Source organism: Saccopteryx bilineata, chromosome 7, assembly GCF_036850765.1.
Source record: "Saccopteryx bilineata isolate mSacBil1 chromosome 7, mSacBil1_pri_phased_curated, whole genome shotgun sequence".
Taxonomy (NCBI): Eukaryota; Metazoa; Chordata; class Mammalia; order Chiroptera; family Emballonuridae; genus Saccopteryx; species Saccopteryx bilineata.
In genome coordinates this window covers 100,663,508-100,678,898 of record NC_089496.1, presented here as the reverse complement: position 1 = coordinate 100,678,898, position 15,391 = coordinate 100,663,508, and the positions used below count along the sequence as shown (strand labels likewise).

General features: G+C 51.0%; 1 protein-coding gene across 2 annotated transcripts in view; it reads right to left on the bottom strand.

Moving 5' to 3' along the window:
- The window catches only part of VWA2 (von Willebrand factor A domain containing 2), a 42,628-nt gene that overhangs the window by 20,928 nt on the left and 6,309 nt on the right, over positions 1–15,391 (bottom strand). For both annotated transcript variants that reach the window (XM_066239048.1, XM_066239046.1), the window contains exons 2-5: positions 11,744–11,805; positions 7,234–7,308; positions 5,812–5,945; positions 224–333 (exon numbers count right to left, since the gene is read on the bottom strand). In XM_066239048.1, the coding sequence (XP_066095145.1) occupies positions 224–333; positions 5,812–5,945; positions 7,234–7,308; positions 11,744–11,795 (371 nt within the window). In that variant the 5' untranslated portion in view covers positions 11,796–11,805. The remainder of the gene's footprint in view (positions 1–223; positions 334–5,811; positions 5,946–7,233; positions 7,309–11,743; positions 11,806–15,391) is intronic.

Genomic DNA, 15,391 nt, shown 5'->3' with positions numbered 1-15,391 from the left:
AGTGGCGATTACCTTCTTTCACTGGCATTTAGGTTCCCACCTGGGATGTCATGTGACAGCAGGGGCAGCCTCGGGGAGGGAATTCACATGACCCGCTGGACACAGCTGGGATTCAGACACCCCAGCCCTCTCAGGAGGCCAAAGGCAGGGGGCAAGCCCTTCCAGAGGGATCTTAAGAGCAGCCAGCTGCACCCCAAGCAGGGCAGAATCTGAGCAGACCTACTTGAAAACCATCCTCTTCAGTTTGCTCTTCACTTCCTGTTGGGTTGACAAGGAGTCCAAGGGGAATTCCAGCCAAGGAGCGGAACTGAACTGGACTGCTCCCACCCTGACCTGCAGGAGGAGACAGAGGGCCAGGGGTCGAGAGCGGGTCAGGCCACAAACATTCCTAAGAGGGTCGATGGGACGAGAAAGGTTAACTACCCTGCCTCCTGCCCACTCAACAAATTCCCGTGCTGGAACTTCCCCTGGTCGCCCTAAGAAAAGATTCCAAGGACCAGGAGATGGCTCTGGAAAAACAGTCAGACGTGCCCGTGTTCTGCACTGACAACCGCCAATCCCATCTGGCCTCACCGCATGCCTGCCCGGGGCAGACACTGTTTTAAGCGATCTCACATTATTTCATTTAATCCACAGAGGACTATTCTATCCATGTTGCTGTCGGAGAAACAAAGATGTAGAGAGGATCACGGCCCAGGGCGAGGAAGAAAGGGAGGCCGGCCATTGGACTGTGTGCCTACAGTCAGCACAAGGCGCAGGTCCGCTGCCTGCCTTCCCCCTCGGCCGGATGCTCCCTGGCCCACCCAGGGGTGTCCCGGAAGCAAACCACAGCCACCATCCCTGCTGGCTCGTCATTAACCACAGACTCCCAACACCCATCTTTGGTTACAGGGGTGGTCAGCCCCTCCAAGCCTGCTCCTGCTAGGGAAAGGCCAGCCGTCCAGACCACAGTCAGATTGGGGGACAACCGGCACCCTAGCCTGAGACTAGCAATAGTGGAGCTCCATTCCCCTGCAGTGGAGCGAGTGAGAGTCACCGGTGGCTCTGAACAGATTGTGCTTCCTAACTGGGGAGTCATGTGAGAAAACCCCCCGATGCCTTGCCAGACCAGAGAAGGAGAGCTGAGTAAAGTCATTCTCTGGACCCTTCAGACGCTAGCATGTCTCAAGCAGAGAAAGCTATGATTGAGAGTTCCTCTCGAGGGTCCAAGCCCTGAACCCAACCATTGGCTCTCTAAAACCCTTAGAGAAACTACATTTAACTAATCCTAATTCTGGCCAAGATTGCAAATGAGCCAAGTGATTCGTATTTAGGCAGCGATGCTGCTGCCTTTTGCTTGCTATTTGGATTCCTCCACCGCTGATGTCTGAACAGCGCTCGTGCCTGGGACATGACCAACACACTCGCCACATCGGGTGGGCTGCTTCTGCTCGCCCAGGAAGTTCTGGGGAGGAGACATTGGGCATCGTAAGTAGGAAAAAATCTTGGGTGGGCATGTGGGGAAGATGGACTCTGGGAAGCAGAGCAGGAGAGCAGCTCACAAAAACGTTTCTGAGACGCGATGCTTTTGAAATCTCCCTTCAATTTATCCTGTGATTAAGGGAGCATCTCAAACCGGTGGGGGGAAAAGATAGTTCAGTTACTAAGTGATTTGGGGACAACTGGATAAACCTGCAAAAGGATAAATGGCAAATGGATTCAAGATTTTTTTTTTTTGTATTTTTCTAAAGTTGGAAATGGGGAGGCAGTCAGACAGACTCCCGCATGTGCCCAACTGGGATCCACCCGGCATGCCCACCAGGGGGCGTTGCTCTGCCGCAACCAGAGCCATTCTAGCGCCTGAGGCAGAGGCCACAGAGCCATCCTCAGCGCCCGGCCCAACTTTGCTCCAATGGAGCCTTGGCTGTGGGAGGGGAAGAGAGAGAGAGAGAAGAAGGAGAGGGGGAGGGGTGGAGAAGCAGGTGGGCGCTTCTTCTGTGTGCCCTGGCTGGGAATTGAACCCAGGACTCCTGCACACCAGGCTGACGCTCTACCACTTGAATCCGGCCAGGGCCTGGATTCAAGATTTAAATGTGAAAATATAACCATAAAAGATCTAGAAGAAAATTTGGAGGAGTTCCTTTAAAAACCTGAATGTAGAAAGGACCTTTCTATGCCTAAAAATCCAGACACCATAAAGATGAAAAAAGATCTAGCTACACAAAAAGCAAAAACTTCTGCAAGGCAATACATACCGTGATCCAACCAAAAAATGAAGACCAAAATGTAGATATTATTTGCAACTCATGTCGGAGACAAAGGGTCAGTTTCCCCAACATATAAAGAGCGTCTAAAAATTAATATATAAGAGACCAAAAACCCAACAGAAAAATGGGCAAGAGATATGAAGAACAAAGATCACAAAACAGGAAATACAAACGGCTCTTTAACATATGAACAGATGTTTGAGGGCACCACACTGAGATGGAGCAAAAAGCCAGACACAGTGTTTGCAGGGGGGGAGGTAACCAGCCTTTTTAAACTTTACTGGTAAGAACATAAATGTTATTGTATCCATGGGAGCAATTTGCCAACATCTATGAAAATTACAAATGCATAATACTATTGGGAATTGATCCCACAGATATACTTCCACATGAATGAAATGACATATTTACAAATTGACAGTATATTTGTAATAGCAAATGCTAATCAGTAGGGGAGTTGGTTAATTACATGCTGGTAAATCCTTACACTGGACCGTTAATCAGCTATAAGGAATAATATATACCTGCATTAATGCGTATATTACCCTGATATCTAGATGTCTTCCAAGACAATGTGAAGAGAATAAGGCAAGGAACAGAACGGTGTGTAGCACCTGCTACACTTTGTATAAAAAGGCGGTTAATAAGAACATAGCCTCGTGTGGCTTGCATTTGCATGAAGCGATTCTGGAAGGACGCTCAAGAAAGCAGGTGGTGGACTCAGGAAGTGGAAAGGGGGTGGTGGGACACTTTTCACCAGAAGTCTCTTTATTGAACCATGTGAATGAATTACTTAAAAAACAAAAAAAACAAAAACACTTCCTTGAGACCAACAGCTGGCTGTATTTACCTGGATTAAACAGGAAGGATACAACTTCAAAAACACAAGTTACAAACAGCTTGAGTCATTAGTGAAGGCATTTAATTTAATTGGTGGTTTGGGAGCAAAAGAGTTGCCTTTTATCTTCAGTTTACTGTGCTCAGAAGGGAGCCCACCCAGACTTCTCACCCACTGTAATCACCCTGCTATAATCATTATAGTATCACAGCCAGGAAGTGAACTTCTCAGCATGATTTAAATTTCTTTTTAAACTTCTCGGCTTTTAAGTGTTGAGACGACTTCCAACACCTTCAATCCACCTCAACAACAGAGTGTCCTTTATAAAAGCCTTCATTTATAGCTACTTGAAAATTTCATCCTGGGGAACACAAGTTAGAGAAAGTAAAAATCTCTTGTACATGCAGATAACAAGAAGAAGACAAAAATGCAGCAGCAAGAACATAAAGCCCAAAGCCACAAATCAGATGGAACAATCTGAAATCGCCCCGAGCAAACAAAACAAAACTTTCTATAGCCTTCCGGCAAGTCTGACTGAGCTCAGGAGGTCAAGATGCTTGCTTGCTCCCTCACTCACTGAAGTAGACACCTGATTCCTTTGCTGTGAGAAAGTTTTCCTCAGGCCAAGCCCACGTCTATCTCCCTAGACACTCAGCCTCTGCCCTCTTAAGAAAATGGAGCCACCTTGTACCTACTTTCATCAAAAAATGATCAGGATCTCTCAGAGTGGAAATTTCCAGGCCCCTCACTGTTCCACTTCTTGTTGTGGGCACCATCTGCTTTGCCAATATCTAAACTAAGAATGCAGTGTTCTATCTAGATGTGGCCCGGCAACCTGAGATTAAATGTCCTGAGCTCCAGGGCTTGGTGGGTTGGGACAGCTACTGCACCAGCCACGGATTTTTTTTTTTTTGTCCTGGTTTTCTTTTCAGCCTCCGTTTGAGGATCCTGAATTCCATCAGCAACACACACACACACACACACACGCACACGCACACGCACAATACCATATTGTCCACTTTCCGTATGATCGCAGGGTGTGAAGTCTGTCTGAGTCTCATCATCTCATCCTAGCCCAATGGGTAGGGTCTGATGACCTAATGAAACAAATCCTGAGCTGAGAGTCAAAAGCCCCATTCTTCCACACTTAGCTCTCTTCCAAGATTGCTGTGTGACCCTAGGAAGTTACTTAGCCTCTCTGAGCCTGTTTCCTCATTTGTAAGCATTCTCTAATAATCCATACAGTTCCTCCTTCCCAACCTGCCATCCGCTGGGATCCCTCAGCCGTCCACTTCAGCACCTACTACATCAGCACCAAGGTCAACAGTGCTGGATCTTTATGGCTCCTCCTCCACGAAGAGCTAGTGAAATGGTAGAGGGACTCATTTCTTTGTAAAACCAGAGCCCTGTGTGGAAGAGGGTGGAGACAGAACAGTCCTTGGCCCTGGCCCTTTTCGGGTCTGTGATGAGGTTGACTTCACAGTGGGAACTTCCGGGCGCTCTGCTACAGCGTCTTCAAACGATATGGAAGGCGTCGGAGGTCCAGAGTACTGTGCTCACTCTCCCAAAACAACCTGTCATTCTGGAGAAAACCTGGCCCTCATACAAGGCCACCTTTGCTCCTAAAGCCCAGTGACTTCCCTCGGATTAGCTCAGGAATGTCATCCTGGGAAAACCATCATTATATCCATTGATATGTGTGGGAGTATACTCAGAATAAAGTTCTGGGTGAAAATTACAACTCTTTGTAATTTTGACAGATAGCATCAGATTCCCCTTTAGAGAGGTTGCACACTCCCCCCAGCCGTGTGAGAGAATGCGTTTCCTATAGACTTGCCCGTGGAGTGTGGTCACCAAACCGTGGGTTTTTGCTACTCTGGTAAGTGAAAAATGGTGTATCAGTTGGAGATCGCTATTACACCGAGTGAGGCAGCTGGGCAACTTTCCATTTGCCCAGGGGAATTTGTTTCATTTTCCAGGAACTGTCTGTAGATGTTCATTGCCCATTCTTCTATCAAGTTAATCCAAAATGCCCCTTTTAGCCACGCCAGCCACAGCTAGCACACTCTGCTGATATTGAAAACCTACTATCTGGCGCCAGGAAGAATGAAAATGAACATAGTCCTGAGTTCATGCATGCAGGTGTTCCCTTCACGTGAACAGAGTGGGCAGGAGCTGTGCTGCATATTGAAATTCTAGTCATGGGAGGTAGTTATATGCTTTCCCTTTCCCACAGTTCTGCAAACACCTTTCCCTAATGGGGAATCAAATCCATGCATTCGCCACTCCATGAATGTGGAGGGGCACATGACTCAGGTCTGGCCAGACCATCGCTTCCCTTGCACTGCTGTGATGGGTTAAGAGATTGTCATGTGATTCTACACCTGCCCAATCAGAGCCTTCCCTGGGACTTATGCCACACACAGGGAAAGAAGGCCACTTTCTTTTTACTGGTGTCACCAGCATGAAGGACAGTACAGGGCAGCTTTGCTATGCACAGCAAACCTGCCTGGGAAGGAAGCCAACTATGCAAAGCAAACAGAGAGAGGAGGAGAAGGAGGGATTGAGCCCTTGGACCCCACGGTGCCTGGAATCGTGGTTCAGCCCCTTGGTCTTCCCCACTTCCACAACACAGTAAATGCCCTTTTCGGCTTAAGACTGGGTGGGTTTCTTGTCACTTGCAACCAAAGATACCCTAAATACAAAGACAGCAAGACCTGCACTCACCCTGTCAGGGTTGATGTCCAGGGCATCACAGGCTGTGATGGCAAAGTGCTTGGCCCTTTCGAAGCTCCCTTTCCCGATGCTGTGAGAGCCATCTATCAGAAACACGATGTCCACCGCAGCCGAGCACCACGTGACTACAGGAGACAGGGACAGATGGGGGACAATCGGCTTCCGTCAGGTGCCGCTCTAAACACTTTAAATCTACTAATTTACTTCATTCTCACATCCACCCTGAGATGATTTTTTTTTAAGTCTTTAACAGTTGTATTGAGGTATCACTCACACATTGCATAATTCAGCCATTTAAAACACGTAATTCCATGGTTTTTAGTACATTCACAGACACATCCCATCACCATCTCAGTCGATGTTAGCACATCTCCTGTCACCTCCTGAAGAAACCTGGTACCGTCTGGCTATCAGCTCTTGAGCCCCGAGCCCCACCCCTAAGTAGATATGTGTATTCCCACTGGAGAGAAGAGGGAAGCGGGACAAGGGACAATGCACTAACACTCCGAAGGAATAAGTGCGAGGCAGCAGTGGAACCAGGAATCCAGTCCAGGCTGTGTGGCTCCGGGATTCAAACCCCGCCTCACCGTGAAGACACAAGACAGCAGAAGTCAGGAAGCACCAATGATATGGTGCCGCCCAGAAGGCAGCAAGTGAGGGGGATTTCACTGGGGGTGGGGATGGACCGCGGGGGCCCTGGGGCTGGGCTGCGGAGGCGTGAGCACGCGGGGGGGGGGGGGGGGGGATGCTGGCAGGGCGGGAGGGGAAGGAGTGTGGCAGCAGACAAGGCTGGATGGGTACACAGTGGTCAGTTTCAGCCAGGGAAAGACAAATTCCACTTATATGTAGAATCTAAAGGATACAATAAACAAACAAACAAAACAGAAACAGACTCATAGACGCAGAGAACAGGCTGGCAGCTGCCAGAGGGGAGGGTGATTTGCAGACTCAGGGAAAAGGCGAAGGGACTGAGAAGTACAGATCGGTGGTTACAAAACGGTCACAGGGATGCCGAGTACAGCATGGGGAATGTAGTCAATAATATCGCCATCACTGCGCGGCGCCAGGTGGCTGCTGGATGCGTCAGGCGGAACACTGTAAATTCTATGACTGTTAACCACTGTGCTGTAAGCCTGAAACCATCACAAAATAATATTGAAAGTAAACTGTAATTGAAAAATTAAAAAATCCATGAATTTTTTTTTTAACGAAATTTGACAGCAAGGGTTTGCCAAGGGCTTTTACCCAGGAGAGAGAGACTTGGTCGGGCTCCGTTTTGGGAAAATGACTCTGGCCACAGCGTGAAGGGAAGGCGGGCATGGGGTGGAAACTGCTAGCAGTCACACGGTTCGCCTTGGTCCGTCACAAAGAGGCCGATGTGGGCGCTTAGAGGATTGAATAAAGCGGGCTTACTTTTGCTGGCGGCTGAAATCTTCCCAAGGGTCTCCCTGCTCACTTGGACTTCCTGAAGAGTGAGGACCGGGGGAGCTAGGAGAGAAGACGCCAGAAGCCATCATTACCTAGCAGAGAGGGGAGGGGTCTTTGCCTCCACATTCTGTGACCAGAGCAAACAGGTAATAAGAAAGAAAAGAGGAATGTGAAGGAGTTGAATGATACTGTTATCTAGAAAATTACTAGGTGGATAGCATAAAGAAACCCCCTCCCCCAATTATCCCTCCTTATCAGGTGCTTTTCTGTTTGAATTTGAAGAGAAAAATTTTAAATATGCACAGAGGAGAAAAAAAATATATATAATATATATATATATATATGTGCAGTGGGGCTATGGAGAGCCTGTGATTTAAACAAGTTTTGCCCCTGGCTGGGTATGGTAACCAGAATCCCTGCTGATTGCCATAGAACTTAACCTTGGATGTGAATGGCTAACTCAGAAGAAAGAGAATTCACTGAAAAGCGCAACCATACAATGTTTTAATTCACCCAATGAGATGCCATTTTTAAATGTGAAATTTCTAAATTTAAATGTCACTGGGGAAAGCTTAACTCAGAAAAAAAAAATTCCAGGGGTAGCACCATAAACAGGTAAAAAAAATAACCCTTTTGGAAAATAATTTGGCTAAGTAAATGCAGCATAAAAATGCTTACGCCCTTTGACCCTGCAGAATTGCACTGGGGAACTGAGCCAAAGGAAAAAACATTTTGGATAAAGGAAACAGTGCATCAAGCCACTGCCTTCAACGCTGTTTTGTGACAGAGGAACACTGGACGTGGCAACTATCCAAAGACACAGGACCATGAGGACCATGAGTAAATGCTGACTCAGTCTTTCAATGCCACTAATGTGAACAAGGGCTAAGAAGTTTTAGGGTAGGAAGTTCACAGATATGTTTGTCCTTTTTTTTTTTTTTTTTTTCCTGAAGCTAGAAACAGGGAGAGATAGTCAGACAGACTCCCGCGTGCGCCCGACCGGGATCCACCCAGCACGTCCACCAGGGGGCAACGCTCTGCCCACCAGGGGGTGACGTTCTGCCGTGATCAGAGCCACTCTAGCGCCTTGACCAGAGGCCAAGGAGCCATCCCCAGCGCCCGGGCCATCTTTGCTCCAATGGAGCCTCGGCTGCGGGAGGGGAAGAGAGAGACAGAGAGGAAGGAGAGGGGGAGGGGCGGAGAAGCAGATGGGCACCTCTCCTGTGTACCCTGGCCGGGAATCGAACCCGGGACTTCTGCACGCCAGGCCAACGCTCTGCCACTGAGCCAATGGCCAGGGCTTGTCCTTCTTTTTATGTGATACTTGGTGAAACTGTAAAATGGCATATGAGCAATCAGTAACAATGTAACAAAATTAAGGTGAAGGGCAATGAGGCTGTCCCTGGGAGAGAGAATCTGAAAAGTCAACTGCGCATGCTCAATGTCTTGTGGCAGAACGCTTTCTATACAGGAGGTCTGGTGGGTATGCACAGAGGAAACAAAGCTGGGGGGCCTAGCCCAGCAGCAGACTTGGCCAAAAAAGGGGGCAGAGGAAGGACCATCAGCATGGGGACTCTGGGGAAGGAGGTAATACAGAGAGGAAGCCAGGGACCAGGGCGGAGTGGGACAGTCGTGCAATGCAGGGAAGTTGGGCTTACAGGGATTTGCAACTGCCAAGAAAGTGATCGGGAGGGAGAAACCAAAAGATGTCAGGTTCTGGGGGCTGCCCCTTGTTTGTGGCAACCCCTGGACTCACTCCAGCTCCATCTCTACGACTCGTCCCCTCTCCCTACTCCCCAGTGCAAGCTAAACTAGTTTCTAGTTCCTCCCACCCCCCACTATAATCCTTACGGTTTCTACTCACCAGATATGCCCTCCCCTCAACCTCTCTACCCATGGAGAAGATGGCTCAAGGCCAGTGTGCCAACCCGGCAATTAGCTCCACAGTCAAAAGCTCTTTCATGAGGCCTAAGACAGTTTGCAATTGTCCCTGCTGTTCTGCACCAGAGGCAGAAACAAGACACGAACTATAAAGACACATAGTAGACGGAATTAAGGGGGGAGGGGATCATTCACTTCCATAAAAAATGGCAGATGTTGGCGCACAGGCAGGACAACACTTACAGCCACCCAGCACCTCCCTAACAAAAAAGAGAACACAAATATCACTCAATAATTCAGCAAGTCGATATTCCAGAAAAGAGGCTTTCTGCTTCACTGTATTCAGACATCGCGATCTTACCAACTTGTGGGGCCCCGCTCCATCCCAGCCCATAATGGGGTGATGTTCCCAGGGCCCTGCTCCCTGAGAAGCTCCACCCATCCACCCAGCTCTCTGCACACAGCAGGCAGGCACTAAGGCTTCCTGAACAAGTCCACTAATCATTGGCAAAGGGCCCTGGGGCTGAGGATTCCCTAAGGCCCTACGAGAAAATACTGCTCCTTTATAAACCTCTTACCAGCAAATGCTCCTGCTGGAGAAAGGCCGGCTGTCTCCCCAGATGGGAGAGAGAGGAGCTCCGTGACCACGACCCCTCACTAAAGGTGTCACTGATGAGCTACTGTGCCTCTGAGCCATGTGCTTGGCTGCCACAGCACATGCCAGGGTTCAGCTGAGCCCTCCTGGTGCCCGGATGATGTTTCCACTGCTCTCCCGTGAAACGGGCTCGAACTGTGCCCAGCATTCCCCTGGAAGAGGGAGCTGGTGAATGTGTGATTGCTGCTTCGTCTTCTAACCAAATCAGCCCAGCGTCTGAAGACCGCCAGCCTGGGCTGCAGAGCCTGGGAGCGGGGGGTGCTAAGGAGAAGCACTAATCCACTGATACCCTTTCAGTGCAGCTAGGCTTAGGGAGAGAGTCCCTGCGCATGCCAGCCTCCCGCAGCGGAGCCCTGAGTAGTGGTGCCGGCCCGGGAACCAGGAGACTTGGGTTTTTGTTTCTGCCCTGCTAGCGATAGCTGTGTGACCCGAGGCAAGTCACACAGCCTCTCTGGGCCTCCGCTGCCTCCTCTGGACAACCCAGGACGGTCAGATCAGGTATTCTGTAGCAGGGACAGGGGCAGGGACAGGGCCACGGAAGGAGAAGTTTGGTGATGAGGTGGAGCAGGACTTCGCTGTGCCTGGCCCTCCAGAGACCGCATTAGGGCCCTGTAGACAAACACGTCTCATCTCTGCCCACTGCCTGGACCGTGAGGTCACTGTGTTCGCTGTCCACCTGCACGGTTTTGAGGGGGCACAGGTGAGCTGGGCAACCAGCCCTCGGACCTCCCCCAGGCTCTGGGAACAGGCAGGCAGTGACAATAGCCGACTCAGCAGAGAGAAGACCCCGACTCCCTGAAACACAGACCAGGGAGGAACTGCAGGAGAGAATCTCAGAGACGGCGCTCCTGAGCTCGACTCGGACAGCTGACCCCCCTGCCCACAACAATCACAAACACTCCTGTTCCTTTCTACCCTCACATTTCAGAAAGGACAGAACTTGGCAGGGACAAGGTGGGAAGTAAACAGAAAACTGCTTTGCTCCATTCTTCATTCATTCATCCAGCCCACGAGCGCCGAGCATGTGCCACGCCCAGTGCTAGGCACTGAGGTCACAGTGATGAAAAAAGACTTTGCAGAGTCTCTGCCTCATGGGCTTATAGCTGGTGGAGAAGAGGGACACTCATTTTAAAAATCCATGCAGAAATAAACTTATATCTGTGTTAAGTGCTACACAGAAGAGGAACCAAGACTATAAGAGGCTTTAACGGGGGGGGGGGGGGGGGGGGTTGACCTGCTGGGTGCTGAAGGATGAATAGGAGTTTTCCAGGGTAGCAGTGTTGGGGTAAGGCAGTCATCCAGGCAGGCGGGTCACCATAACTGAGAACTCTTGGGGTAGGAGGGGGCAAGGGTGCTGGGCAGGAAGAGGTGTGGACTGCAGCACAGAGTGGGGGGTAGGAGGGTGGGCACCGGAGCGGATGAAAGTTGGCTGTCGGATCAGTCACGCCGGGACTCAGGAGCAACAGGACAGTACTTCAGAGTTTCAGGCAGTGGGGGGAAGTGGAGAGGAAACCAGACACGGTAAGGTTTACACTGTGAAATATGCTGTGCAGACGACGGGCGGGAGGCGGCCCAGGGAGACTGGTCAGGAGGCTGCCGCAGAGGCCTACGCCTGAAATGACGGGGCTCAGGCCGGGCGGGAGGCTGCCGCAGAGGTCTACGCCTGAAATGACGGGGCTCAGGCCGGGCGGGAGGCTGCCGCAGAGGTCTACGCCTGAAATGACGGGGCTCAGGCCGGGCGGGAGGCTGCCGCAGAGGTCTACGCCTGAAATGACGGGGCTCAGGCCGGGCGGGAGGCTGCCGCAGAGGTCTACGCCTGAAATGACGGGGCTCAGGGCGGGCGGGTGCCCGCGAAGGGGAGACACACAGATGCCTTCAAGAGACCTTGAGATGTTAAAATTGACAGGATGTGAGACAAACCAGACACCTCATCACTTGACCCTCCCCATAAAAACTCACCTCCTGCAAACAGGAAAATGCAGATGGCTCCCAGCAACCGGACAGAAGGCATGTTGATATGACTATAGAGCCAGAACAAGGAAAAAGCGTCAGCCATTAGCTGTGAGCTCCCCAAGGCACACACCCAAACAAAATGACAATGACTCAGCCTCTCCCCAGACACCAGGATGAGCCTAGAGGCCCTGCCTCTCCATAACAACAACAGTGCCTGTGGGACACCCCAATTTCCACCCGCCACAGGAGACTTCGCTCGAATGACTCTGATTTCAAAGAACCATCTAACATCTCCCAAGACACCCGCCCCCGGACCCCCGCCCTCCCCCACCCCACCCGCTCCTTCATAGACTGGGGCAAGGAGCAAACCCTCTGTCCAGAATTAAGAGGCGGGGTCCTGGCTAGAAGGTTTGATTTCAATATCTCCTTTTTATGAAACCTAGCCAAGTCACCAAGCCTGAACATTCTAAATGTATTCTAAAAACAGCCATGTGGCTGAGGAAGAAAAAACTTTAAGTTTTTTGTTTTTTTTTTCATTTTTTCTGAAGCTGGAAACAGGGAGAGACAGTCAGACAGACTCCCGCATGCGCCCGACCGGGATCCACCCGGCACGCCCACCAGGGGGCGACGCTCTGCCCTCCAGGGGGCGATGCTCTGCCCATCCTGGGCGTTGCCATGTTGCGACCAGAGCCACTCTAGCGCCTGGGGCAGAGGCCACAGAGCCATCCCCAGCGCCCGGGCCATCTTTGCTCCAATGGAGCCTTGGCTGCGGGAGGGGAAGAGAGAGACAGAGAGGGAAAGCGCGGCGGAGGGGTGGAGAAGCAAATGGGCGCTTCTCCTGTGTGCCCTGGTCAGGAATCGAACCCGGGTCCTCCGCATGCTAGGCCGACGCTCTACCGCTGAGTCAACCGGCCAGGGCCTTTTTTAAGTTTTTAAAAACAAATTTTTAATTGAATTTATTGCGGTGAGACTGGTTAATACAAGTATACAGGTTTCACATGCACAATTCTACATCATCTGTGTGTTGTCCTGTGTTCACCACCCTAAGTCGAGTCTCCCTCCACCACCGTCTGTCCCCCCACCCTGCCCCACCTCCCCTACCTCCCTTTTCCTCCTGCAGTCTCTATACAGTATAGGGAAAGTATTAGCGTGAAAAGTGAGAGTTTTTAATAAGAAACTGACTGTACCATTTGACTCCACACACCTGGGGCGTACTTCTGATTTTAACTGCCAGGCCTGGGAAATGTATCATTACCTTTTCATTCACAACGATCTGCTGTACGATTCAGGTGATCTTAGGTTTTAGCACAGACACGCATATGTAACATAAGAACTGAAAGGGGTTGTATAGAATGAAACTTAGACTTTTACCCTCAGTGTCATTTAGCAGAGAAATATCTAAAACTATCTTGACAATAGCGTCTGGAAACCCTGTTTTTTTGCCCTGTGGGATCCAATACATTCAAGATCTCACCTGACAGTTGACTTGTCCTTTAAGAAAACGCTTGGGTGAGTGAGGCAATGTCACACGTAGGGCTTTACTGAGGTTTCCTCCTATTAAACACATAACTGATACTCACGTAAGAGAAATCTCCAAAGAGAAAGCCCCAGGCAGAGATATGGAATGGGAAACACTTAGGGGTGCAGGAGAAATCCCAGGCTCTAGAGACAGGGACAGAGGGAGAAGTGGTCAGTCACTGCAGTGGCACCCAGCGGTGCAGCGGGACCACACGCCAGTTTCCCGGTCATCTCCAGCAGCCTCTAGCCTAACCTGCGCTACAGTGCACTCTGACAAACTCACTCTCCACCTCTGCAGGGACACAAGCACCTCCCCCCCAGCTGCCAGAACAAAAAAATAACCTCTGAATTCAGAGGCTTTGCTGAGAGGCTGAGAGCCATGGCTGCCTCGAAACTCAGTCACCCAGGAAAGTGTAGATCCTTCCTGCAGAAAAGTTTTAAAAGGACCCAACTCATGTTTATAAAGCTGCTATGGCCAGACCTTCCTTGGAATCACAGGAACTGTGAACAGAAGGGAGCCGCTCACCCACGACCCACATTTCCGCACTCGTCACAGGATGGAGTGAAAGAGGACTCAGAATGAGTGAGCCACACACACCTCAGAGGTGAACAGGAGAGGTCACTGAGGCTCAGAGGAGGGAGGGTCCTGGACAGTCACACAGCTCAAGCCTGCAGCTCCTAATCCAATGCATTTCCCTCCAACCATGCCACTTCCGGAGCACGGTCAGCCCCAGGCCCTGAGCCACTGCTCAGAATCCCACCCACATTGTGATAGCAGCCCTACAAGTGACCACCGGACAGGCCGGGCACATCGAGTCCGTGGTGGCAGAGAACCTACACCCCGAACCATCTACTTCTCATCTGATGTGACCCTGAGAGTGGCTGTGGTCCCTCAGGTACAAAACGAGGGGGATGCACCACGTGCTGCTATGGTGTTTTCTGGTTTAAAATCCCTTTTGATCTCCCCTCCATCCTGGGCCTCTGATGATCAGACCTTACTCTACTGTATATGAGCCCGTTGGCTTTCAAAACATTTCAGAAAGAAACGAAATCAAACAGCCCACGAGCTGACAGTCTGTGCTCCGGGTGACTGAGGTTCACCTTCACCTCATTTAGGTGAAAATTGGAGATTTAATATTGCAAGAAGGGGGGGGGGGGGTGAGGAGCTCCCCAGACACCACCAGGGAGGAAGGTGGAGAGAGGGGAAACTGGGCAGCTGCGGGGCCGACACGCTTCCCACCGCCTGGCTCGACGCACGCCGGCAAGGTACTTCCCTCTCTTTCTGTCACTTCACACAGCAGGTGCAGGACAAGTCCCCACCTGTCCCCCGGGAGCCAGGCCGGGGCCAGGCCTGGGGACAAGGGGCAGTGCAGGGCAGAGGTAAAGCCTTCTCAATGCCAAGCAACCTTGGGCTCAAGCCAGCGACCAGGGGGTCATGTCTATGATCCCACCCTCAAGCCAGCGACCCCACACACAAGTCAGATGAACCTTTGCTCAAGTCGGCAACCTCAGGGTTTCAAACCTGGGTCTTCAGCATTTTAGGCCAATGCTCTATCCACTGCACCACCGCCTGGTCAGGCTACGACTGTTAATTTTTTTATAAAACCAGGATTCTAGCAGCCTGCAGGCTGCCGTGAGGACAAGATGGAAGGAATCCTGGAAGGTTCGGGCCACAGAGTAAACATGGGCCCCTCCCTCTGCCATGAAACAAACCTAAGCAGCTTCACCTCACTCTGTTATGTGCCCTCGCTCGTCTAGGTGAGCATTCCTAACTTTCCGCTCATTAAAACAAAACATATGCTGGCAATCTGCTAATCAATGCAAGAAGTCAAAGGCATCCTCGCCCTGGCCGGTTGGCTCAGCGGTAGAGCGTCGGCCTAGCATGCGGAGGACCAGGGTTCGATTCCCGGCCAGGGCACATAGGAGAAGCGCCCATTTGCTTCTCCACCCCCACCCCCTCCTTCCTCTCTGTCTCTCTCTTCCCCTCCCGCAGCCAAGGCTCCATTGGAGCAAAGATGGCCCAGGCGCTGGGGATGGCTCTGTAGCCTCTGCCCCAGGCGCTAGAGTGGCTCTGGTCGCAACATGGCGACGCCCAGGATGGGCAAAGCATCGCCCCCTGGAGGGCAGAGCGTCGCC